Source organism: Neolamprologus multifasciatus, chromosome 16 (assembly GCF_963576455.1).
Source record: "Neolamprologus multifasciatus chromosome 16, fNeoMul1.2, whole genome shotgun sequence".
Classification (NCBI taxonomy): Eukaryota; Metazoa; Chordata; class Actinopteri; order Cichliformes; family Cichlidae; genus Neolamprologus; species Neolamprologus multifasciatus.
The window spans coordinates 34,067,261-34,094,534 of NC_140454.1; the positions used below are offsets into that span (position 1 = coordinate 34,067,261).

Genomic DNA, 27,274 nt, shown 5'->3' on the forward strand with positions numbered 1-27,274 from the left:
CTGGAAGTCGAGTTAATTTTACACTCGGTCTATCTACAGCATCCATCATCAGCAAATGAAGCATGAATCGGTTTGCCTCTGCCGCTGGTGTGCTGCTCGGATTTCACTGAGAACTAACCACGAGTTGTATGTTTTGGCCGGTGCATTTAAGATTAGAGCAAAGCCAGACTTTCCAAAAATCAATTTAACACTCTTAAGAAATGAGTAATCTGCTCATGCACTCCCCCTATAGCGGGAGGATGACTACAGTACATTTCATGGTTGTGCAGAGTAGGATTAATGGCTGCTTTTGGTGCCTAAAGGCGCATTTCCATTACAGGGCAATAATTCTAATCTAATTACTCAAATCCACTCAAAGTAGTGGGTCATTGATCAGGGAGGCCTTATCAAGTGAATAAGGCTATCGATCTGGTCGAGGATATTTCTTCCTGACACAGTTTCGTTGTCGTCGGTGTGTGATTTAAGCTCGAGGACCCGGTTTCCCGTCCGTTCTGGATGACTTTGTGGACCGGCGTTAGCGTTGATGTTTGCTGCGTTGGAGTAGGACTCGGGGTAATGTCCACATCAATAATGGTGTTCATTTTCAGGCCTCATTGAGCTGTGAAGTCATAATAAAACAGATGGCCTCCCGTTCCCAGGCCTGTCACAGATGTCGAGGGTTGCGCCGGATCGCTGGTGCTGCTCTTGGACAATCATCATTGCCACTGTCTGTGTTAATACATGCAGTTACAGCATCATTTTATTGCGAGCAATTACCCATTTTTCAGCTTCTGGCTTTGACAAACAGCAGTAAATGATGGCTTGTAAAGCCTAACAGGCAGTTTTGTGGATGTATATTTTTTCTTTGTCTGCTGTATAAACATTTTTCCTTTTCCAAGGATCCTCTTCTGGACCGACTGGGATGCTACTTTCCCCCGAATCGAGGCTGCATCAATGAGCGGAGGAGGCAGACACATCGTGTTTAAGGACATGGAGATTGGAGCCTGGCCTAACGGACTAACGCTGGACCATTTGGAAAAGAGAATTGTTTGGACCGATGCACGGTTAGTCTTCATCTTCTTTGTAGGACTTCTGAGGCATGTGTGGCATTAAATTCTCCCAGCAGGCATGAAATAATGGAGAAAATGTAATATGTGGTACAATGTCCACCTCTTGGTTTAAGTGGGTCTTGAACAATTTAGTAGGTCCATCAGTGGACTGGAGGGTTTCACTGTGACTGTATCCACTCGTCTCCTTCGATGCATTTGAAGAGTCGTTTAATGATACGCTGTCGGCCTCTCTTGAACAGCTCCGACGCCATTTTCTCTGCCCTCTACGATGGTACGGGCGTCATCGAGATCCTCAGGGGCCACGAATACCTGTCCCACCCCTTTGCCGTGTCTCTCTTCGGGGGCAGTGTTTACTGGACGGACTGGAGGACGAACACTTTAGCGAGAGCCAATAAGTGGACCGGACAAAACGTGACGGTCATCCAGAAGACGAGTGCTCAGCCTTTTGACTTGCAGATCTTCCACCCCAGCCGGCAACCGCAAGGTGAGCTCGTTATTTCAAACGGGAAAAGCTTCGATGGCTGGATGTGTACAACGTGTTTAAGGAGTTTGAAATAATGAATCAGAGCATTCAGTTGTAACACCAATAAAAAATTGAATTTGGGTTTAATCCTGTAGTACTAGAGGAACTGACTGTGGATTCAGTCTCATGTAGCAAAAGGAAGAAAAATGAAGCATATTGCAATTAATTTCAGCTTCTGCCTGGGCCTTAATTTGGCCTGTCAGTCAATGAGCATGTGTCTGAATGAAAAGGTAGTCATGCAGAGAATTAGCTAGCTTGAGTTAATGGTACCTTTTGAATGTTTTTTTTTTCACCATCCATATTATTGTAATTGGCTTATATTACCTTTTTTTTACTTGTACAAAATGTGAATAATGGAAGCTGCTGAGTGAGAAGCACATTTGCCGGTGAATAACTGTGGCATGTCCAATAAGCAAATCAATTAAAGTGTGAATGAGGTGTTGTGATTGCAGAAAATATTCAAAATACTTCTGAAACTTCATTAATATTCACTCCAGATCTGCATTCGCATCACCGTGGAACAGGTAATCGATTCAGCAAGACGCTAAGAAGCCAAGTTTCTGACCACAAAAGAAGCAGAGTTGATGAGCAATCTGACAGGAGGCCTACACGTGTTTTATTTGATATGCAGATCGGGCTGTGAGATACAGTGCCAGGCTTGAAATTAATAGCACTGACTGCATTTTCAATCAACTGTTTGTTTTTTTTCTTTGCCCAAAACGGTTGCTTTGACATTGAATTTTGATTTATTTGTAAAACAGATGCATCAGAATAAAACCCGGATTTAGTGCCAAGAACCTGATCAATGTCTCCATCAAGTATCAGCCTTGTCCTCCTTCCTCATGTGTGATGCAGATGTTTTATTTACCTGTGGGTAAATCTGCATGCACGCGCTGAACGAGCCGAGGCTTTATGGACCTGAGACACCAGGACAGAGCAGAAGGTTACTTTAGCTTATCGCCTCTTTAAGACTGTATATTAGAGAGTAAGTACACAACATGGTGATGACAGTGAGTTCTACTGATGCCGTTGAACTGTTGGAGAAGCTCGACTTGAACTGGGAATCACCTGAGCCTGCAGAGGCGCTATCATGACCCTAACACTATTTTATCCAGGCCTGTCAGCGTTAATCGTGTTAAAATGGGATTACCGCCAAAACTGCGTTAACGGCTAACGCGGCTAACGCGGCTAACGCGGCTAACGCGGCTAACGCGGCTAACGCGGCTAACGCGGCTAACGCGGCTAACGCGGCTAACGCGGCTAACGCGGCTAACGTTAATCGTGTTAAAATGGGATTACCGCCAAAACTGCGTTAACGGCTAACGCGGCTAACGCGGCTAACGCGGCTAGTCCCTTTGCGTGGGCCTGGGCGGCGCTAACACGTTAGCGAGGGCAGCTCGTTAACGCTGACAGCCCTAATTTTCTCTTATTTTTCCTATTTTTGTTAATGCAAAATGTGGTTGTCAAGGAGACGGGGTGATTAACATGTCATTAAGACCAAATTAGTAAATAAATGTTGCATATGCTTAACAAACTGGACTGTGTGTGTTAGAGAGTAGACCGCGTGTTTACTCTGGTACTGCAGGTATTACAGTCGCCGCTCCTCTGTGACATCATGAGCTGTTACAGTCACAGCCTGTGACATCCATGCATCTGAGTTAGTCAGACCGTACCCGGCGTTCTGCTTCTCTGCGTGCAGCGTACGGCTGTGTGCAGATCTGCTTTACAGGGTTTGGAGTGTTTAAGAAAAGCGATGGTTTTCCAAAACTTTGCAGTCGGTGTTATTTTCTCGATTTCTCACCTTGGTCACGCTAAGTGTGTCCTGTGCTCGTTGGGTTTCTGTTTTCATTGTGTGTTAACGTCATCTCAGTTCATACACTCAACAACACTACCTGATAGACTGAACAACATCCATCCATGCACCCTGTGGACAGGTCGCCTGCCTCTCACAGACATAGAGGCAAACAACCACTGATTCACACCTACAGAGAATTTCGCTTCACTAATTAGCCTGACCCCGTGTATGTCTGTGGACTGAGAGAACCCACTGGAGTCAAACCCTTCTTGTTGCACCACCTTTAAGAAAAGCTATTGATTTATCATTCTTCTACTAAACAATTCAATATATATTTACAGTTTATTTTAATATTTAATAAAATCTGTTTGGTGGAAACAACATTGTAGTTCTGTATCATTCCTCTCCCTCACGCCTGCTATCAGGCAGCCTCTTCACTGAGCAGCAGGTTAGTTAAAAATGGCATCATGATGTCTTTAATAACAGACATGTCCTAATACAGGGACCTCAGTGTCAGTGGACGTTCTGTCCTCGCAGTCACGGTCGATGAGTGTGAGCCAGGTCTTTCACCCAAAGAAGCGAGACAGCGCGTCGAATCCTTTCTGGAAAAAGCTCAAGTGGGGATGAGCTCACTATTAGTCACTTTAGCCAGAACCTGTGTCTCAGGATGTGATGCTTCACTGACCCCTGAACATCTGGGCCAGAAAAGATATGAAGGTGGGAGAAATGAGCACAACACCCAGCTTCCCTCTGAAGCGTCCAGCAGGGGCCAAAGGGGGGCCAGGAGAGCATCGGGGCAATTCTGATGAATAACAGCAACAAGAAGCCTGTTTTCATTTGGCCGTTATAAAGAGGCAGTAACATAAAAATCTGTACTTTCGACAGTTTAACCAACACATGCTGATGCTGATGTGTTTCTGTAACATCATGGTGTACTTACATTAAGCTCGGCCACAGTTATTAGACTGCATAGACATTAATGTCTCCTCTGAGTTTCTGTTGTCAGCAGTTGGGTCAGTTTCTCACTATAATCTATTTAGTGGCGTGAAATTAGTAATTTTCTATACATACAGCTGATGATAGCTCTACCTTATTTTCTTCTGTTCCTTTAGTGCAGTGTGTCTGTGAAGGTTCTCAGTCATCCAGGTCATCGTAGTCAAAGGAGCTTGCAAAGAAAAGCGTCTGGACTTCTTTAAGTTACTTGAAGATGTTTCACCTTCATCCGAGAAGCTTCTTCAGTTCTAAGGTCAAATGGTGGAGAGTCCCAGATATAAACCTGGTGGGAGTTTCCCCCCACAGAGGGACAAAAGGACCCCTGATGGTATGATGATAAGGTGGGGCCAGGTTTCACAATGAACTCACCCGAAACTCTGGCTGATTGGGACCCACACCCAGTTCCACACCTTGGCTCAGGCGATTAGAGGATCATCAGGGGGTCCTTTTGTCCCTCTGTGGGGGGAAACTCCCACCAGGTTTATATCTGGGACTCTCCACCATTTGACCTTAGAACTGAAGAAGCTCCTCGGATGAAGGTGAAACGTCTTCAAGTAACTTAAAGAAGTCCAGACGCTTTTCTTTGCAAGCTCCTTTGCCTTTAGTGCAGTGGTTCCCAAACTTTTTTTTGCTAGGCCCCCCTTTGTTTTACAAGAATAATGTTCGCACCCCCCGCGCACAAACACATCCTCCAACCACACACACACCTATTTTGCTCCATTGCGGTTTATTTCGCACCTCAAACATTTAGTAAACAATTAAGCAAATACAAGTAATCTGCAATAAACTACAGGTAGTAAGAAAATAAACTACTAACTCTTTTACGCTGCGTCCGCACCTACACGGGTGTTTTTGAACACGCAGCTGTTTCGTCCACGTAAACGGCGTTTCAAATCACCGAAAACTGAAATTGTTTAAAACTCATTTTTTGCGTTTACGTGTGGACGAGGAATACAGAGTTGGTCACGCAATGTCAAAGGTATGTGGCTATTTTCACGTCACGCTGGGCGCCACGTTATTGTTTACATGAGATGAATTGCAGAATTGCAGATAGAGACAAAATACTGTTAATCTGACTGTCTGCAGGTTTTACACACAGTTACTGTCCCTCTATTTACAAAGGCAGAGGTGTGATTATTTTACATGTAGTTGTTTTTTTCCTGTGTAATAATCTTCAACATTACTGTCAATACATTTTTCCAAAAATGCCTCTCTGTGGAAAATGGGTTTAAAAACATAAACAGCTGTGGGATCCTGTTTGTCCGTGATTTAGACCGGGGGAACAAATCATGGCAGGATCAGCCTGATGTTATTTGTATCCCGCTGTAACTTCACTGTATAAAGAGCAAACATCTCCAACATGTCAGGAGTAGTTAGTCATTATGAGAAGTGTTTGTGAACTAATAAGAATGTGGGATCCTGTTTTTCCGTGATTTGAAGAGCCCAGCACTGCTCCCAACGAAGGGAAAACCAATCCTGCAGGGAGATCTACCTCAGCACTTGTGCAGGTGAAGCCAAAGGGCAGATTTGCTTCACCATATTTTCTAGTCTTTGTCTTAGAATGAAGTTGGTTTGGAAACATATTCAGCGATGCTTCATCTCCTGCTTTGCGTTTGTGTGGGCGCCCCGTGCTAGCAGTGTCCAAGCGTTTTGTTTCCTCCCCCTTTTCATACCACGCCCCCCTGCAATGGCTCTGTGGGGGCGGGCCCCACACTTTGGGAAGGTCTGCTATAGTGAATGATGGACACAAACATATAAGTTCTGCATTCAGAGGCTTTAACAGAAAATGAATTTGTTTCAAATAAAGCAACACTTTGGCTGCGATGTTGCTGCCCGTCGCTCCTCCACACGGCGATTCAGCCAAGTGCAGCACCGTTACCGTGTTTCCTTGTTAGCATACTGAGTCGGCCGGGTGTTGTTTCCAGAATGCAAAGACAGAGATGCTTCTTTTCAGTTGAAATGAGCCGCATTTGTAATGCAATGAGGTTCTCCAGTGTGCTGCTGAAGGAGCTTGGGAAATAAACTTTGAATGAGCTTGTTTGACACGAATCATCCAGAGTGGATAGAGAAATGCTTTTTTCTGATGCATGAAATATGACTGCAGCATGATGAGAAATTATTGAACTGTGGGTGATTTTCTTTAGTCTGACTGAGGTGATTTAGTGTGAAGAGAGTACAGTAAGAAATGGTGCAAAATCAGTCCTTTGTATTGCGCCTACGAGGGCACCGCTCAGTTTAGTTTGTGGTAGTAGAAGCACAAGTGATACTGTCACCTTTAATGCGAGAGGCAGAATATGAAAGACGATTTTATTTGTATAATTTTCATGTATTTGTAAACCTCAAAACTGGTCAAGAGAACAACGTGCGAGGATACGTCAGGATCAGCTGCAAATCCAACGTTTTCTCCGTGTTTAAGAACAGACGTCCTAACATGTTTGACTTTTTTCAGTGTTTCTCTTGTGAGTGTGACCTTTGTTCATTACTTGTGTTGGAGCTTTCATTTATTCTCTTCAGAAGTGCCCCACTTTCATGCTTTCTCATTTATTTCCTGCTTTAATGCCACACAAGTGCAAAATGATGCTTTCGTTTCCTTACACGCAGTCAGACGGACCTGTAAATGTCACCGAGGCTTTTTAGTCGAGTTCGCGTCCTGTTATTATCCCGTCTGATCTCTTAACTCCTCATTTTACTTTGTGTTGTGTTTTCCTCCCTTTCCTCGCTCCCGTCAGTTCCTAACCCGTGTGAGAAGAACGATGGACGTGGTCCTTGTTCACATCTGTGTCTCATCAATTACAACCGCACAGCCTCCTGCACCTGCCCACACCTCATGAAGCTTTCCACCAACAAACAGTCCTGCTTTGGTGAGTGGGAACACCTTTTATATTTCCTCTTTCTTTAGATTACACCAACGTCCATATCAGTCATTATTATCACTCCTGTCTGTGAAAACAGAAAATGCACTACGCCACGTGATCGGTTGCTTAATTATCTCACCAGAGCTGAAAAGGTTCCTCCTGTATGTGCGGCGGTCCGAAATCCGTGGCGTGGACATCGACGACCCTTACATGAACGTCATGACGGCTCTGACGGTGCCAGATATCGATGATGTCACCGTGGTGGACTACGATTCCCAGGAGGAGAGGATCTACTGGGCCGACATCAAAACTCAAACGATCAAACGAGCGTTCATCAACGGCACCCAGCTCGAGACTGTCATCTCCTTAGGTGAGTCGATTCCACACGTTAAATGAAAAGATACCCTGAAGGTTTTTGTTTTGTTCACACGGCTCGATACATTTATCAGACAAGCTGTCGTAAAAACAAGGAAACACAAATATTTGAGAAATCTGTCAAAAATAAGGACAACGACGAGCTTCAGTTTTCAGAGGAGTCGAGATTCACTTTAAACATTTTTCTGTTCAGGAATGCAAGTAAATAACTTAAATTTGATATCTTAATCAAAGATAATAAGTTTTAATAATGTTTATAAAACAGTAGAGATCAAAATTCCTGGATGTCGACAAAAATCTAATTTAGCATAAAAACAGAATTTCAGCTAAATCAGTGGAGCGACAGAAACAGAAAACACGTATATACCAGTACACATCGGGTGGTTATTACTACTGTGTCTTATTACATTATTATGGACATGTTTGTATATTCTTATGATCAATATATTAAATATGACATAAGGATAATTGTATGGAGATTGCAGGTATACCAGCACAGCAGGGTGTGGATGTGTACATCGTGTTCTTTTCTGCACACTGGGATCACAAACTGAGCTAACGTGCACGTCTTTAGACTTTAGAGGTGTTCGTTTGGTAACTGAGATGAATTATTATCACAGTGATTATGTTTTGCTGTTTCCATCTGTTCTGCATTATATTTGCATGTGTGTATGTTGTTATGTTGTTTCTTATGTATGTTGTTTTCGTGTATTTCATTGAAGCACGAGCCTGACAGCTTTTTCACGCCCTTCCTGACAGATATAGTCAACTGCCGCGGTCTGGCTTTAGACTGGCTTTCCAAGAACTTATACTGGCTGAGCTCTGAAAATGACGAGTCCCAAATCAATGTGGCTCGCTTTGATGGGTCCCTAAAGACGTCCATCATCCACGGCATTGATAAGCCAAGGTGCCTTGTAGTGCACCCTGCCAAGGGGTAAGTAGATTAGAGCAGCCTGTGCGCTTTATGAGTACTTCACCTTCAGAGTGTGAGGAAGCCTCACCTGGAAAAACGAGGGATCACAGCCTGCTTGTATAGAAACTGTTCTACATGCTTCGGGTGTTTTCACGAGGCTGCCAGAGCAAATGTTTTGGCCCACATTCAAGTTACAGTTTAGAAAACAACAGTCATTGATTGCGCTGTATAACTTTTGAATTACTGCATATTCGTTTCACATCTTCTCATGCAGGAAAATGTACTGGACAGACGGCAACACCATTAACATGGCCAACATGGATGGGAGCAACAGCAAGGTGCTCCACCAGAATCAGAGGGACCCTGTAGGTCAGTCAGAGAGCTTTGGATGGCATGCTGTCAAGCTGTACCTGATCTTTGATTCAATTCACCTTTATTTGTGTAGCTCCAAATCACAACAGCGGTTTGCTCAAGATGCTTCATGTTGTTAAGATCCTGCAATAATACAAGAAAACAGAGAAACAATCAAACGACCCCGTGTGAGACAGTGGGGAGGAAAAACTCCCTTTTAACAGGAAGAAACCTCTGACAGAACCAGGCTCAGGGAGGGGCGGGGCCATCTGCTGTGATTGGTTGAGGTGAGGGGATGAAGACAGGATGAAGACGCGCTGTGGAAGTGAGACAGAGATTAATAATGAAATGCAGAGTGTGCATAAACACATAGTGAGTGAAGCAGAAACAGTCTGTGGTCTAAATATATTTAACCAGATTATTAATTGAAATGATTCATAGCAGATGTACTTAGTCTAATATATTTAATCGTGGCTCAAATGTCTGAAAAATGTCTGATATCCTACTTCAAACATTATAGATCCACCAAGAAAAAAACATCTGAGTGTATCTGCAGTTTAATTCAAATAGACGTCTTGGAGTCTACGTCATTCCAGATGTGTTCAAAGTCATTTGTCCTATGTCAAAGGCACAACGATCTCACTATAATATATCTGCACTCACCTATCCTGTGTTTGCATGTGCTGACTTTTACAGACAGATTTAGATGTAATAGTTGTGCCTGTAATTGTACCTGTTGGCATTTACACAAACTCGTCAAGTTATCTGAATCGGCAAAATCATCAAATATTACCAAAAGCGTTTTTGGGTGAAGGTCTTAAAGTGTAAAGTAAAATAGGCGGCACGGTGGATAGCATTGTTGCCGCACAGTGTGGAGTTTGCATGTTCTCCCCGTGTTTGCGTGGGTTCCCTCCGGGTACTCCGGCTAAAGGCCACCATCTAAAGACATGCAGTTTGTGGGGATAGGTTAATTGGATAATCCAAATTGCCCACAGGTGTGAATGTGAGTGCGAATGGTTGTCTGTCCCTGTGTGTTGGCCCTGTGACCCCGCCTCTCGCCCTATGACAGCTGGGATAGGCTCCAGCGCCCCCGCGACCCTGAAAAGGTGAAGCGGAAGCGAATGGATGGATGGATGGTAAAAATCAGCTCATGTTTATTCAACCGAAGCAAACATGTATACATCAACACATTCAACATGTAAATCAATCAGTTTTATGCTGTTGAGGGTAGTTCAGTGATATCTGCTGAGACAGCAGCCTGATGGAAACCTTCCATGTGACAGGTCTCTGTTCTGGTTCATTGGTCGGGCACCACTGTCACCTTTGAACATCTGTACAGCAGTTCACCTTTCTGGCTCCAGTCATCATGTTGTTGCCACTGTCGGATTCTCGGAGCTCTTCTCGAGTGTAGATATGGAGATACTGTTGTTTATGTAGTTTTTAGTGATGTGTGAGGGAGACGCAGCCGTGGAACTCAAAAAACTGGGCAAGACTATAGTTAGCAAAGAATATTTGTCCTGGACAAATAGAGTTGTGTTGTACAGTGCAGCGGGTTTTCCTGCAGATAAAACTCAGATGTGAAGAGAATGAGCTTCATGACCCATAATGAGTCCAATCACAAAAGCAGATCAACTCAGAAATGGATCAAATGCAATAACAGATTAGATTCCCTTTAAATGACTGTGAGATGTGAAACATGCCCGACATCCAAGAAACCTTCAAATATCCTGTAACCAAAGACATTTAGGGCGGAGGCGTGGCACCAAACTCGAGAGTATGGGAAATAATCTTGTTGTTGCTTAAAAACATGATTTTTTAAATAAGGATTATTGAGATTTTTGCTAAATAAAAGAGAAGAAAGCAGGGTGACGTACACCACTGTTACTGTAAATGTAGGCAGTGTTTCAAAAATGTAACAAATTTACATGATGTAGCAATAATGATAATAATACAGTAAAAAGGAACAATTCAGATACTTGAAAGTAAAACTTAGAAAACTAACAAGATTACATTTTATTCAAAGACTAATAATTATATTACCAACACCTTTTAAGAGTTTAACATATTTGTTTCACATGAATTTAACAAGAACAGTAATTAACAGGATTTTTATGAACTCTTCAGCCTGATGTTGTGGAGCCGCTGGCTCATGCACAGCTGCTGTCCTCGGCTGTAACTGTTTCCTTTTCTTTAGTTGATCAGTAGAAAAATATATCTTTTCAGAAGGAACATGACATCATCCAAAGGTGCACACGTGGACTTTTGGCAGCGCCGACCTTGTCGCTCTGCTGTGATGTATTTTTACACAACACAGGTTTTCAGAAATGACACCAGTATCATTAACTGGATCGTTAGTTAGTGCTTCCTGCGTAATCTTCACGAGATTCATATTTGTGTTATTACTCGCTGTGACAGTGTTGTGTTTGTCTGCCTGCATGCGTGTGCAGCATCACGGCACAAACATCCACCGTGGTGTGAGCTGCATGTATTCTGTATCTTTATATCTGTCTGCATGTTGTAGCTGAATGAACTAGTTTTGAAGAAGTGCTGAGGAAACACCGGGGGGGGAGTCAGGGTTTCACTGTCACTGTGAATGTATTTCTAGGTCCACATGTGAAGTATGTTTACCTGATGTATGTTTCCTGTGCTGGCGTCAGGTGATGCTGACTCATCCCTGACAATAAGCGTTAGCTCGATTTAGCAAAAACAATCGTCTGTTCTTCATCTCGACTCGTTTTTGTTACGCAGCTCAAGGTCAAACACACAATTTGTCACACACAGCAGCGTTGTTTTCACAGGGTTTTTGATGCTCCCGGGCCTGTCAGCAATACAGATAGGATGCTGCACAATATTTCACTGGCTTCATTTATGATTATGGGACAGACCTGGGGACAAGAGTAAATTAATGATGCTGTGACTGTGAATCTGCCAGACATAAATCCAACACATGGTGGGAGACATTGAGTTGTCCAGAGGTACGCAACTGAAATTGCTTTTAGCTCCCAACATTAACAGTGATATTCCCGCCATTACATCAGCCAGGAAATGGATTCAAAAAAGCAGTCTGCTTCCTGTTTGTTCATTGTTCAAGCCAGCTGGAGTCCTGTTAAACAGATCCCCCACAAACAAGCAGCAGTGAACACGTGAGCATTTCTATTAGCGCGCACTCAAACAGCAGGAAAAGCATTTACGCAGCATCACAGAGGTCTGTTTCAAAGCTGCATCACCTTAACCTTCGTGTAGTGCACTTGTTCTCAGAAATACCCAGTGAGAGGACTCGATACACGGCATTATATTTGATATCAGGGGGGGAAAATAACAAATAAGAAACTGTTAAATTAATTAATAATGATATTAATGATACAAACGGACAGAACTTATAATATTTCATGTGTAGCTCCAAGATTAACATTATCGTTTTGCTATTAGGTAGCCTGGTACCTGCTAGCAGTGACGTGGCTAACGCTAACGTGGATCCTGGTATTTACCAAAATAAAATAAAAATTTACCAAAAAGTAACTGTCTGTATTTAAACTGCTATAAATAACCTATAATATGTGAAACACGTCATATGTGTTGGTCATGAATGATATCAAGTCATCTTGAGCCACAAACACATTCCTGTCACAAGGTCGAAGCTGCAGTCGGTGATTTTTATATTTTTTATTTATCCAGTTAAAAAATCTGGTTGACGTTAAAATTGTCTTTTTTAAGCTTTGTGGCCAACAGGGCAGCAGAACGCACGACAAACGTAACAAAAGTCCTGCAAACATATTCCAAGTGTCCAGACTGGTTATAATGTAGGTACAGTAACACAAGTTTTACACTTTATATACATCGCATTTGTAAATCCTGTTCAACAAGGTCTGTTTATCAGTGAAAGTAAAGACATTACACATGGAAACAATCCATTTTTGGCACGACACCGGCCAGGTTAATATTTCTAAGTGTTTAATACTTCAGTGTGTTTGAAACACCGACTTTACTGACCTCAGAAACGTTTTCATAAAGTAGTTTCTGAGTTCAGCTGCTCGTGAGAGGAGCTGTATGCAGATGGATTAATGTCCAAGTGTCCTTTTTTTACTGTAATACCTCAAATGACAACATAATTTTAATGTACACCCATCAATAATTTACATATTCAAATGTTACATTTTGTATTTTTGAGTCCCTAATGATGCTTTCTTTGCTGACTCGATATCCTCTCCTGACTCGCTGTGTCTCAGGCCTCTCGATAGACTACGCTGCCAACAAGCTGTACTGGATAAGCTCGACCAACGGGACCATCAACAGGTGCAATCTGGATGGCAGTGGGCTGGAGGTGCTCGAGACTGTAAAGAGGGAGTTAGCCAAAGGCACAGCTCTGGCCGTGATGGGTGAGTGGAGCTTGTCGCAAGTGCATCAGATTGTCGCCGAGGATTACTCAGAGTGTGAAAGGATTACACGTTTAACCAGTTAAGTGGCTTTAAAATGGAGCTGTTTAGAGAGTGCATACAAACAGCTGTGCCTCACTCTATGTGAAGAATTAGGAGCATTAGATAATTAAAACACAACAGAGCAATGATTGATGATTGATTTTCTCACCCTTTCCATAATGAGAAGGGTGGAGGATGTTCATTACGGAGCGATTCTTGGTATCAGCGCTCAATCCAGTGTGTCACACCATCTATCAGCGTGTAGGTTCATTCTGAACGCCTGAAATCTGCGTCAGCATGTTGTAGATGAAAACCCGCCCGCAGAAAACATCTGTACAAGTATACCGAATGCTTTATGATGCTGGCAGCTACGAGGGGGCGAGTTGGAAGTAGAACCAGTTTGCATGTGCAGCGTGAGTGGGTTCCTGTCCAGTTCATTGGCTGATACAGATAAAGAACGTTATGAGTTTCCACAACCCAGAAAATGTTGCTAACATTATGCCCCTAATACCTATATAAACAAACAAGCACCTTGACGTAAGTGAATGTTTTTATAGGCGTGTGCGCACCACACTCTGACCAATCGGGAGTTACTGACACGTGTAATCTTGGATAACGTTGAGTTTTATCCAAAGAGATATGACAGAAATTTTGTGAAACAATTTGTGTAAATGGGATTAGACCCACCCATCCTTTTTAGGGTCGGGGGCGGAGCCTATCCCAGGTGTTATAGGGCGAGAGGCAGGGTACACCCTGGGCAGCTCGGCAGTCTGTCGCAGGGCCAACACAGAGACAGACAACCATTCGCACTCACATGTAAACCTGTGTGAATTTTAGAATCAGCAGTTAACCTGACCTGTCTGACTGCGTGTTTTTGGACTGTGGGAGGAAGTTGGAGGACCCGGGGAGAACCCACGCACACACGGGGAGAACATGTAAAATCAGAAAGACCCGGCCTGATGGTGGAATTGAACTGAATTGAAATTCTTACTGCGAGGCGACAGTGCTAACCACCGTGGGATACTTACGCACACAGCGCCCTGAGCACGCCCCATCTCGTCTGATCTCGGAAGCAGGGCTGAGCTCGGGATTAGACCCATGATTATATATCTGTTTAAATAGTAGTGATGCCACGAACTGCACAGCAATCTACTTTGGTGGAGTGATAAATAACACTGCTCAAGATCTGGGTGGCTGTGATGTGCAGCAAAGCTAATGGACACGACTCAGTGAAGGCTCTTTGGATCAAAAAGGTTTTTTTATCAAACTGACTCTGAAAAGAAAACAAGCACCATCAGAGTTTTAAAAATAATAGCTGCACGATGATCGCCGCGGTCATTGTTGCGTTGTTGCAAGTTGTTTGTGTGTCTGTGCTGGACACAAATATTACACACACAGCATCTTTAATGCTAAAGCGTCCACTGCAGTGTCCGCAGCTTCAGTCCCATTTCATTCGTTTCACGTTTGTTTCATTGATGTGTTTATTTCACCTCTTATTCTTTAAAGCTGCAGAGCAGAATTTGAATTTTAAATTGTTTCACTTCCACACTGCTGCACCTTGACAATTGGGAAACCTCCCAGTGAGCTATGTGAATGCATTACACTTGCCAAGATTGGTAATGAGAAGAGAGCAAACAAAGGCTTATTGAAGAGAGACTTTTTTGGTTTTGTGTGTGTGGGTCTGAAGCAAACTGTGATCTGAAGGGAAAAAAAAGAAAAAACAAACAAACAAACAAAAAACTAAAATATGAAATGGAAGAGTGTTGTCAGAGTGATTCAGCGTGTTCTTGAAGCATGTTATTAACCATGACAGGCCTTCGTTTTCTGTGCGGTGGGTGTCTGTCAGCATGTGCACAGAGCATTAATTACTGTGTTGCAGAATAACACAGCAGTGGCAGGATGGAGTCCCACTGTTTTGTACACTATTAGCTTTCTGCACGTGTGAGCCACAATTTTTAGGTTCATTTTTGTGGCCATTTTTATAGTGAATACTTTGGCTGTGCAGGAATGGATACTGGAGACTTCATTATTGCATTTCACAAATGGGATGTAGAATGTGAGGTGACACAGACTAATAGCTGCGCTCCTGTGCAGGAGCAGCTGCAGCAAAACAGTGAAATGATGTCTGCAAGTCTCCATCAATCACAATTATCCACATTTTGTTATCTTGAAGAAGCTGATTGGTCGACCGCACCGTACTTTGCTGCTTTACCTTTACGTTTGGTAAAACAGAGGAATTGTACTGGTTAAACACCAGTTAAACACCAGTAATATAGATTTATGATTGGACGATGTTTCACTTTTTTAACACATTACTACAGGATTTGTTATATTTCATGACCCATTTTCAGAGGCTTAAACTGCCCCAGCATGGTTGACAGGTAGTGTGGTCGGCCTCTGATCACGAGCTGCGTCTAACCTTATGCATCAGTCTTGGCTTCATCTTGTTTCAGGACTGCACAGGCTTCTCGAGATGCTTTAGGAAAACTCTAATCTGGCCTTCTTGTTCTTATCGGCGCCGTGTTGCTGGGCTGGCGAGTGCATGCCTTCTTTTTAACAATGTGACAGATTTGGCCTTTTTACACTTAAAATTACTGCAAAAAGCTAAAATGTAAAAACACGAATGAGCTGTGTCTGCTTCAGTTGTTCCGACGTACCAACAGAGCAGGAAACCCAAAGTGCTCGTGTCCAGTTTACTTTCAGGCTCTGATTCAAAATGAAAAAGTTAAAGCAAAATTTCTGCCTGTGTTGTTGTTGTTGTGCAGAGACAAACCTACAAAATAGTGTGTTTGTGCAACAAATTATGGATGCGCCCGTCTGTTTTGTAGGGTTTATGTTCCCGTGTTTCGTGATGCCAACATTCAGTCCTCCTTTGCTGTAGATCATTGAGCACGAACCTGTAAAAGTTACAGGTCAGCTGAAAATGAGGCTGGTGGAAGAGAGCAGGACAGCAGCCAGACAGGTCATTTTCCACTCCTGAGCTTCTTTTGTTGTTGGCGAGTGCACAGCCTGTCAGCGATGCCCATTACAGAAAATGTCCCTTTGCAGCTTTAGTTTTATCGGCATGGTGTGATTCGCAGTTAAGTGCATTTGGTGACCCTTTGCTGTGTTTCTGTATATTTCTTCTCTCGCTTTCCTTCGTCTTTGTAGTTCAGTAAAGAACAAAGAAGAAATATACTAATACATATGCCAGCATGACTGTAATATGGATTTGCAACTGAAAGCATGCATCGTCTGCTCGGGTGGGGATAAAAACTGTAGGTGAGATCAGAGTATCAGTACCAGTGAATTAAAGGCTTTTGTGTCCTTTGTGGTTAGTGGAGCAATCAGCACTAATGAGCATAAATCTGAGAAGCATTTGTTCTCGTCTCTGGTCGTTTACAAGCTTGATTGATCAGTTAGTCATATTTGAAGTGGTTGAGGTTACTCCGAAGAACCATCGTGCGTGAGCGATGAAAGCTTGTTTACAAATGATGAATCTGTATCTCTGTCGCAGTGGGAGGTAGATGCAGTCGTACAACCAGGCAGACGAGCATGAAAAAGGGTTTAGCAGATTTGCACTGGTAATCGGGAACGCACTTCTGAGGGAAGAATCGTACGTTTCTCCATGATGGGGTGCTGGCTTTTCATTTTGCCTTCATGTCTTAGTGATTGCTCACGCTGGCTGTGAAAAGGTATAATGAAGGCACTGTTAGTGACACGAGTTTGACCCACTCGGTCCTAAGGCTCTGTAATAATTGCATTGGTTTGAGGGAGAAGAGAGGGCTTATTTCAGAAGGTGTGAGTGATCCATCAGCCGTGAATTGCCGGGGATCAAACTAGCAGGTGAGGTGGAAATTGAATATGATGTGCCACAAGCGAGCAATCGCACCTAGCCAGTGATCCCAACGGTATTAAATTAACACGGGGTGCAAAGCTAATCTCGGCTAGCGTGCCCTCCGGGGTGTAATGTTTTGTAAACTGCACGAAGACTGTCATTCCCACTCATGGGAATTTACCTGATTTGTGGAAGCGAGTTTTACATTTCTTTTAAGGATGGCATTCAGCCTTAGGCTGTTAATGGAAGCGGGAATTGTTTCTGTGTGTGTGAGTGGGTGGGTGGGTGAGTGGGTGTGTGTGGGTGGTTGAATGCAGTGACACAAAACGTGCAAGAGAACTAAAGAACGTCGTGCCGTGTACAGGGCCCATTTTCTAGATGGTACTTAACATGTTGTCTGCGATGAGAATGCATCTGTTTAAGTTAGGTTGCTAATCTAATTCAAGAGGGTGTTAAATTGCACCAGGTTGTGTCCAGGAGCAGCGCTGCTCTGAATGGTTGCATTAGCACAAAGCAGGAAAAAGAAATCTGCTGGTAATTGACATTGCTCTAAAGAAGGAGGCATTTAATGAGCGCTCGCTGCTGCTGCTGCTGCTGCTGCTGCTGCTGCTGCTGCTGCTGCTGCTGCTGCTGCTGCTCAGCTCAGTAATTCCTCTGTTGGGGGTTTGTATGAAAATGCAAAGGTGAGTCCTCTGGCCTCCACTGCTCTTAGCTTTTACAACACACAGTCTGTTATAGCCACGTTTGTGTGACCTAATTATGGGGTATGTTATAGATACTCTGTTCATTTTTGTGGTTTTATCCTTTCTAGAATGAGGTCATCTTCACCTCCTCTGATGTTTATCCTGGAAGGAGAGGACTCACTTAACTCCTTTTTACTTGTCACCTCAGTGGGATTGTAAAGTGACAAGTTCCTGTCACGCCTGTCGAGTAAATGGCAAAGCGCCTGGCGAGGACTGTGCGTCACTGATATCTGCTGAGGACAGAGGTGCTGGGCTTGGTGTGCAGCAGTCAGCAGCCCCTTTGGTCAAAGCACATGCTGTATTTCTATCTGTTTGTAGGAATGCGATGCCCGATTCAGTCGGTAATGGAAACGTTTGTCTTTCAAGTTCATGGAAAAGCTTCAGTGGAGCTAAAACCTTCCTGCAGTTCAAGGCTGAAACTCATCAACAGCGATGGGGCCGAGCGAGACAGGAAACCCACTTTTAATCTGAAATCAGCTCAGAGAAGGCCTCAATTATTAACAGGCTTTAAGGAATAAGTGTGCCAGCTTTAGGAGATTAGAGTGCAGGCTGAAGCTCAGCATTTGCACTTTGAAGGATGGCATTTGCCTGCTTGTGTTTTCAAGAACTCATTTGTACCATATTGTGAAAAAGAAAGGAAAATGCTCTTTGGCCTTGCTCTAAAAATGGAGTTAATTCAGATTTTCTTTGCTGGCTACAGGTGGAAAACTCTGGTGGGCAGATGAGGAATCAGGACGGCTGGGAACGGTCACCAAGAGAGACGGGCGCAACCTTGTTGTTTTGAGAAATAAGACGGGCGGGGTGGTTCACATGAAGGTGTACGACAGGGACAGCCAGAAAGGTAAGCAGCCTCTCTCGCGTGATTCACAAACATGGACATGCCTGCTGATGGTGCGTCACTGTCGTGCGTTTGCTGGTTTTGTTTTAATAATCAGGAAGAAATCAGTGCCAAGTAAACAACGGAGGATGCTCGCAGCTGTGCTTCCCAACTTCAGAGAACACCCGCAGCTGCTCCTGCACCGTTGGCTACAACTTGCGTAGCGATCGCACGTCTTGCGAGGGTACGATTCCCAGTTTCTTTGAGCCTTTCGTTACCCTCAGTGTGAGGTTGTGGATAAATGAATAATCTCGACGTGCGTCAAAGGGCATTCGTGAGTTCTTGAGCTTTAATGCTTTTATCTGCGCTCTAATAGATCCCTCTGTGATTCTTTAGGTGTTGACTCATTTCTAATGTATTCCATCCATGAGGGAATCCGGGGAATTGCTCTTGACCCGAATGACAACAGCGAAGCCCTCATGCCCATCACAGGAACGCTTTTTGCTGTGGGAGTCGACTTTCACGCAGGTACGTCCAATCATATAAGAGGATAGTGGTTAAAGCGCGGCCAGAGCTTATATTATATGTTTACATGCTGTGGAGCCATTTTTGGGAGCATTTCAAGTTGCTATACATCAATACAACCATTACAGCCCAGATTTTAATAATATATCTGCATTAAGTGCATAGTAATTACATAAATTGCAAAAAAGTGCAATAAACTACAAAAAAATTGAAAATCGTTTTTGTTTTTTTAACATATATTTCTAGTTAGAGAAATTTAAGAGGCTTATCCCTCAAAACTGTAAATACAAAAAAGTTGCACAAAATAGTTTCCCACCACAGGAAATTTATTTTAAGTGTCTTCATAGTTTTATTTTTGAAATACACCAATTTTTATATACTGCAGGAAAAACGAAAATAAATATTATAATGCAAATTTGCAAAAAAGCAGCATATGCATCAAAATAAACTATGTCCAGCAGTGCAATATGAGTCCTAAGCATCCCAGAAACCACACAGAAAGTCAGAAAGTCAAACAGAACTTTTAAAAACACCAATATAGGCTCATGAGGCCCTGATGGTAAAAAACTACATTTCCGGTTTCGGGCAGGTCATGGCGGACATGCGATAGTTCCAACGTAGGAAGTGTTACAAACAGCTGATCGGATCGGCAAAGCGTGTTTCTGGAATATTATGTTTTTGTTGCTGCAAGTGCTTTTTATGCAGTTTTTTCAAAGCTATATGTGGAAGGAAACTGTGACCGAGGACAAGCTGATGGCATAAGATGGAAGTACAACTCCTCCGGTTTCATATGCAAAAAAAAATTTTGTGCTAGCTTACGTGGTTGCAGATCTACCGGGATTTAAAAGTAGTTACGCAAAACAAAGCGTGCCCGCTCCGACCGGCTTTAAAGAGTTAAAGAATCTGACATTTTATTAAACCTACACACTTTATATTGCTCCTTGTTTTAAAGTCGTCCTTATCTGGAACTGCTGCAGCTGTCCGCTCTGATCAGCTCAGGCTGCACCGCACCAGTGTTACAATATTAAATACCCCTGATAAGTGAAGTGGATAGCATTATGCATGCCATTATAGGGCAGTGCAGGGATGGGTGGAGTCCTGGCATAGATGTGGATACTTGGACTTGTTCTACCTGACATACATGCAGACCCTGTGGGGCCTGGCACTCAAACCCAAATTTGTGCCCCAACAGGTCAGCATGAGGGGACCTGCTCAGCAGTATGTGTTTGATACTCGAAGCAGCCGTAACCTGTGAAGGATTCTGGGAGTGTGAGATCTGTAAAGGCAGAATGATGAAAAGATTCAGAATCAATAATAATAATGACTTATGTAAATATAAAGGTTTGTCTTTAAGTACTCAGTCAGAGGAATGCATTCACCATCCCTGAACTGAGTCAAGTCTTAAAGCCCCAAAGGCTTAAGGACACACAACCCCTGAAGACGTGCTGCTCCAGTGCTTTATAATGTCAAGCTAGAAACATTGGCGTGCATTAGTCATAGCACCTGTACACAAATACCACACAGCTGCTGCCACACTCTCATATTCGCTTTATTTCCTCTTTCTTGAGTTATTAAAGAGAAGATAAAGATCTTTGCTGCTCTGGGCTTTGTGTATCTTTTAAATAATGGTCGAGCTTAACTCGTCCAGATGAATGAGCACCACGCCTCATGAATAACATCCACCATTTTCCATGTAAACAATCCTAATCCAAAGAAATTCCCAAGATGCACCACAACATGAAGCTAGCATCACGTTGCAAAGCACGAACCAGCAGCTTGTGCTGATGTTTATTGTTTCCTCTCACATGATGTGCAAACATATTCGATTTATTATTCTAATAAAAGCTATAAACATACCAGAGACCGGAAACGTCCATTCTCTGTGATACGTGTAGGGTGCTGTCGAAGCATGATAACAAGTCTGTGGGGAAATTGTGTAAAGGAGATTACATGCACAACAAACCACAAGTACAAACAAACACATACTGTATCCTGAAAATGTTGTTTGGGTAATTCCACATGCAGTCTGTGATTCTGCTCTCCTGTCACTGGGAAACAATTACCGAGTGAGTATTGTTTTATAAAATGGAAACATTTTTGATGCAGTGAACACCACACATGGAATTCTGGTCATTTCCTGCATTTTCATTTAAGTATTCCAACATTTGATAGCTTAGTTATTTTGTTTGTAGGTGAGGTTGGTCAGATAGGATTCAACCCCTTGCATTGTTCACTTTCTAAATCCTTGAATCTCCTCGATATTAGCCCCGCCCACCAAAGATGTAAGCAAGGAAACAAGGAAGCGATAGATGAGGAGTCGAGTTAAGGCATCGTGCAGCAGCAGACGTGCTTTTCTCTCAGCCTTGTTCCAAGCCGTGTCAATTAAATGTGATGTGATTCTTGGTTTGTTACAGCCTGCTGCTCTGTTTGATGATCTTAGATCTCATACTCGCATCACAAATGGTGGAGGGAAGGTGTCATCATAAAAAATGAAACGACTTATAAATACAAAGGAACACTTGATTCATTTCTTTAGTCCTGCTCCTGACATGATTTATATATTTCATCCGTCATGCGTAAAAACACTTCCACACCTGTGCATCCTCAGCTTCTCTCTCCATCGTCTCTCCCAGATAGACTGGAATTGGGACATTTTTCAAAATGTGTCAGATTGATTTCTGGGTGTCGTTGAGGAGGACGGATGACAGGGGAGGTGACGGGGAGGGAGAAAATAGAGCAACCCTTATTGACTTTTGGCAGTCTTTTCACTCTTAATCTGATTCCACCACCACCTCCATTAAAGCCAAACTATCAAAAATCACAAAATTTGACTGTTCTTTGTAAACGAGCAGAGGACCACATTCACTAATTAACTTTGTACGTCTTCAGGAGCCTGAGTAATATCCTCACATGCTGCGATGTTGAGTTTTTAACCAGCTCGGCTCCTTAACGCTCTGGTTTTCCATCATGTAACCGCAGCCATGCAGCGTTTCCTGGGATGTGGAGCTTGCATGCTCGTGGAGTCATCTGTTTACATCTAGGTCGCTCGTCACCAGCTGTTAGCTCCTTAGCAGCCTGGTTGTATTTGACGCTGTGTTTTTGCCTCGAGTGGTAAATCGTGTTTGTTGTTTGTACCTTCAGTGAGAACCGTTTTCTTTCTTCTATAAACGTCTACTTTAATGTTGGAGGCTGTTAAAATAACTCGATCTTTAGGTTCTAAATCATTATTGCAGCTGACACACTCGCTTTTATCCCAGACACCATCCTTATTGCGTGCTGGCAAAGATAAACTCATTCACTGCTATAGCAAAGATATCATTATATGATGTAAATCATGAATCATGTGAAAATGGTGCAAACTAATTGTTTACAAATATTCAGAATTCCCGAAACATCAAACCTGGTGAAGAAACTGAAGTAAGTGATGCCATTAGATTTAAAGTCTTAAAGGGTTCATTAAATCCATTTATTTCTTATTAAGAAAAACTTCTAAGAAGCTTGAAAAGACGGTGACTGGACTCGTTAAAGTTTAACTTAGAGAACCTTCTTTTCAAGCTCCACAGACAGTGTTTCACAGCCTTTTGGATCCACGGCACATATTTCACATTAGAAAAATCACACCACCAAACAAAAATGTGACAAAAAGCATATTGATCATTTTCCCCAGCGCACCAGACATAGCAGAACTGGCTCGGTTTGTCCCCACTATAGATTTTTTTGCTTTCTTCTGACCACTACTCACGCTGGGCCTTCACCTGGGTCAGAGTTTTCACCAGGATCAGGTCAGACTGACTACTTTTTCTTTTCAGATATTTATCTATTAGGGGTGCAACAATACTGTATCGATATTGAACTGTTCGATACAGTGCTTTCGGTTTCGGTATGCATACGTATCGAACAATACAAAATTTTAAATTTATTTTATCAACTTTTCTTCTGACGATGCTGTCCGTGTTGAGAGCTCAGTGGATCTGCGCTCGACTACTCCGCCTAGGCTGCACTGTCGAGTACAGATCCACTGAGCGCAGCACAAGCTAGCGAGACAGAAGCTAAGCTCGTTGCAACATGGCAAATTGAACCTCCCCCACCCTCATTCAGATCTGGCGTTTGGAACTATTTTGGTTTTCATGTGACGTATGACCCTGAAGGTAAGCGCGTCATGGACTAAAGTAAAACAGTATGTCGGATGTGCCACGCAATGCTCAATTACATGGGTGGGAACTAGTGCGTTAGCGCAGTTAGCTCGTTAACGTGTTGGCCGTCCAGCCCCACACGAGGGGCGATCCGCGGTAGCTCGTTAAAGGAGATTTGCCGTGTTGTAGCGTTAACGTCATTTCAGATTAACGCTGACAGCACTAGTGGGAACACAACGAATATGACTGCACATTTACTCTGACATCATCCTCGTGCAAAGACAAGTGGAAGCAGACAAAAACAACAAGCACGCATGCTACAAACTTTACCCGAGTCATTTAGACAGCCGTTAGCACATGATTCTCCTTATGGGGACCTGATATGTTTAATATGCTGCTGAGAATATAGCCCAGAAGAAGCGTATAGTAGAGCTTTTATTTTGGAAAGAGACATTTCTATGTAATAAACTCTCTTTTCCAAAGATGAGTGATTTCTCGATCAGATAGATTTATTATTTATTACTTTGTTGTTTCAGCAACATTAAATATAAAAACTGTACTTTTGAGTTAAAATATATATTTATAATTTTAATAAATGACAAATTAAAAAAGCATGAACATTTTTTTGTATCGAAAAAATATCAAACAAACCGAACCATGAATTTTGTGTATTGTTGCACCCCCATTATCTATTGCTATTATGCGCGTCGTCTCACAGCGTGGCTATTATGTAATTTCTTCTTCTTAGTCTTCTGTTTACTGGCAGTTGGCAACCCATTTAATTAGAGCAGGTAGTTGTACTGCCCTCTAGTGGCAGAGAATATAATTGTTCTGCCCGTTCTTGACGCTAATGAGGTGGAACCAGATAATCTCCCACAGCAAACCTGATCATTTCTCACAGCACACCTATGTTTGGGAAACACTGCCTCAGACGACTATGACCTGGACGACTGTGAACCTTCGCAGACTTAAGAAAAAGTCTGAGTGCAGGAAAAAAGCCAAGTCAGGTCCCTCATTATACAGTAGTTACAAGTCAGTGACTCATCCCTCGACTCTTGAAAACCTAAAACCTCGTTCTGAATCCAAGAGACCTCAGGGGTCGTTGGAAATCTTGAAGTGTGACCATGGCTTTTGGAAAAGAGGAAATAACCTGAATATAAAATGAGACATTACTAAAGGACAGAACAAGATTGATGATGGTCCTCACCTTTATTATTTTGGACAGGTGAACACACAAATGTATTACTAAGCCCATCCAAGAACAGCAGTTGATAGCTCACACATAACATTTACATGTCATTACAGAATGGAGGTTACTGGAGCAGAACAGATGAAATCCCTGCAGCTGTGTTATGTCATATATCATCTCTGTGTTAACAGAGTGTAAAGGCGGTGGGAATACGAACGTGCAATTAAACATATAACGCCAGCTACCCTCTTAACAACCTGTGCAGCCTAACTGACAGTCATGCAGAAAGATCCACTTGAAGACAAGAGTATAAAAAAGGCAAACCACACTATTTTATTAGCTTATTTAACAGCGCCGTAAAATGATAACGGGCCCGTTACAGTTTTACCAACACCGTGTTTTGCATGGAGCCGTATTCTGCCCTGTAAAATTTTCCCAACATTTGCCTTTTCCATCCAGCAGCTGTATGTCAACAAGGCCTGAGTTGTTAGCGCTTCTGCTATCATGCTTTATTGTGCCACACAAAATCTGGTGAAATGGGCCATGATACAGTAAAATGTGCTTTCATGAGCTGCTTAGTTTGAGGGCATGGATACTTTTGTGACAGCAGCTTTCATCACGTCTCCTATTATTAACCCTAGGGTGCATTTTGCAGGGAATGATACTGTGTACTGGACAGACATGGGACTGAACAGAATATCCCGAGCCAAACGCGACCAGACCTGGAGGGAGGACGTCATTACCACCGGCATCAGCCGTGTGGAAGGCATTGCTGTTGACTGGATCGCTGGTTAGTACCGTCACTGCTGGAGCCCTGGAGTCATTTCCACAGGCTGTCAAGTTTGTATCGATTGTTGAAAATTCACACTTTAGGTGCCACGCCTCTAGTTGTAGCACCGAGTCGATGTCATTGTTGTGATCTGAATTGCCAAAAGCCATTAGGCTTTGGTGACAAAGTGCACGCAAAGAATTAGATTTAACTGTGTCTTTAACTTCTGTGTCCTGGAGGATGAATTCTACTTTAATTACATGCATGAATATTGCTTCTTTCCAAACAGGCAACCTGTACTGGACAGACCACGGTTTCAATCTAATTGAAATCTCTCGCCTGAATGGTGCATATCGCTCAGTGGTCATATCAGAAGGACTCGATCAGCCCAGAGCCATCGCTGTACATCCACAGAAGGGGTAGGAAATGACTGTGTGTGTGTGTTTGTTTAGCCTACAATCAGTGCCGTCTCTATAGTTTTAGAAACCACTTACTGTAAACAGCAGATATGTTAAAGACATTTGCTGCTAAAACTAGAAACCAAAGCAGGTCTTATTAAGCCAATTCTGGCTCATCGCATATTCGCTCAGTGGCCACTTTATCCAGTCAGCCTATTATGTGATACCACCATAGCTCACAGAAGCAGTTAATATCAAATTCACAGAGCGGAAAAAATGGCTGACTTAGACTCTGGTGTGGCTGCTGTGTGCCAGACAGGCCTGTTTGGATCCGTCTAAAGCTTCAGATGTCCAAGGATGTTCACTTACAACAGCACAGTAAAGCAGTCAGTCTCCAGTAAGCAGCACTTACTGACACAACGTTGCCAAGTGTGCTGACTTCTGCTGAGCCATGCAGATGGCAGGCTGTACCCGTCCTGCCTGCTGCCAGCATCCCAGTGTGGCTCACGTTCATCCTCATAATACTGATCACTCATTATTTTAATTATACAACCTATTTCAGAAATACTTGTCCACAATTTACCTATTTAAGAGAATGGTGGAGAGTAAAGTGAAATTTAGGGCAGCTTGCTTTGTCCAGCAGGAGGATAATTATATGAATACATAAGAACATGCATACGTTACAATGTATCCAAATGTGCTGCACCTCTAAGCATTAATATGCACCATCCTACAAAGCAAACAAAGATAAAAATGTTTTAAAAATCTACAGTTCAAATAATAAATGAGGTGTATCTGGGCAGATATCTGTTCTGGACCGAGTGGGGTCAGAACCCCTGCATCGGCCGTTCCCGCCTGGATGGATCAGACCAGGTTACCCTGGTCAGCTCGGGCATCACGTGGCCCAATGGAATTTCCATAGACTATGAGGTACAGTCGCACACAGATAATACATCATGTACGGTACCTGTCTCCTTGCTCACCTTACAGTCTTGTGGCTAACATCTAACCATACAAAGGGCTGCAGTTTGTGTTATGCATTTTAAAATTGCCTTCCAGGAAAATACATTATATTGGTGCGACGCACGCACGGATAAGATCGAGAGGATCAACCTTGAGACCGGTGAGAGCCGGGAGATTGTACTGTCAATGGCCAACGTAGACCTGTTCTCCGTGGCTGTGTTTGGGCCTTACATCTACTGGTCTGACAGGTAATTTGTTATTTTCTCAAATGCAAACTCTTGCATTTGCCTGCAAAGCCTTTATAGTAACCTGGCAGTGGCCTTCCCTTCCTTTCAAGGCTTCCAAGGAGAAATATTACACGCTCCTGCAATCCTGTTTTTTTTTAATACTCAAGACAAATATTAGTGTTTGTTTTAGGGTTTGACAAAGGTCTGAAATTAAAAACAAAATCAATCAAAATGTATTTCTATAGCACATTTACAAAGACATCAAAGTGCTTCACACGAGCGCTGCAGGCGAATTGCAACAATAGACAAAAAAAGAAGAGTAATGGTTACAGTAACAACTACAGTTATGTAAAACAAATGCAGACCAGGTGGAAGTCAAAATAATTAGCTTCAAAGGCTACATTGAACAGGTGAGTATTTATGA

General features: G+C 42.9%; 1 protein-coding gene and 1 long non-coding RNA gene across 8 annotated transcripts in view; both read left to right on the plus strand.

Moving 5' to 3' along the window:
• lrp1bb (low density lipoprotein receptor-related protein 1Bb) overlaps window positions 1–27,274 on the plus strand; it is a 387,404-nt gene that overhangs the window by 280,665 nt on the left and 79,465 nt on the right. For all 7 annotated transcript variants that reach the window (XM_085136443.1, XM_085136442.1, XM_085136445.1 and 4 more), the window contains 14 exons: window positions 879–1,043; window positions 1,289–1,533; window positions 7,090–7,221; window positions 7,358–7,585; window positions 8,350–8,524; window positions 8,778–8,872; window positions 13,081–13,230; window positions 18,530–18,670; window positions 18,765–18,890; window positions 19,043–19,174; window positions 25,149–25,283; window positions 25,552–25,681; window positions 26,464–26,590; window positions 26,720–26,871. In XM_085136443.1, the coding sequence (XP_084992569.1) occupies window positions 879–1,043; window positions 1,289–1,533; window positions 7,090–7,221; window positions 7,358–7,585; window positions 8,350–8,524; window positions 8,778–8,872; window positions 13,081–13,230; window positions 18,530–18,670; window positions 18,765–18,890; window positions 19,043–19,174; window positions 25,149–25,283; window positions 25,552–25,681; window positions 26,464–26,590; window positions 26,720–26,871 (2,133 nt within the window). The remainder of the gene's footprint in view (window positions 1–878; window positions 1,044–1,288; window positions 1,534–7,089; window positions 7,222–7,357; window positions 7,586–8,349; window positions 8,525–8,777; window positions 8,873–13,080; window positions 13,231–18,529; window positions 18,671–18,764; window positions 18,891–19,042; window positions 19,175–25,148; window positions 25,284–25,551; window positions 25,682–26,463; window positions 26,591–26,719; window positions 26,872–27,274) is intronic.
• On the plus strand, window positions 2,852–6,005 carry LOC146501149 (uncharacterized). The gene is made up of 2 exons (XR_014869974.1): window positions 2,852–4,483; window positions 4,971–6,005. It is a non-coding gene; the product is annotated as an uncharacterized LOC146501149 (long non-coding RNA).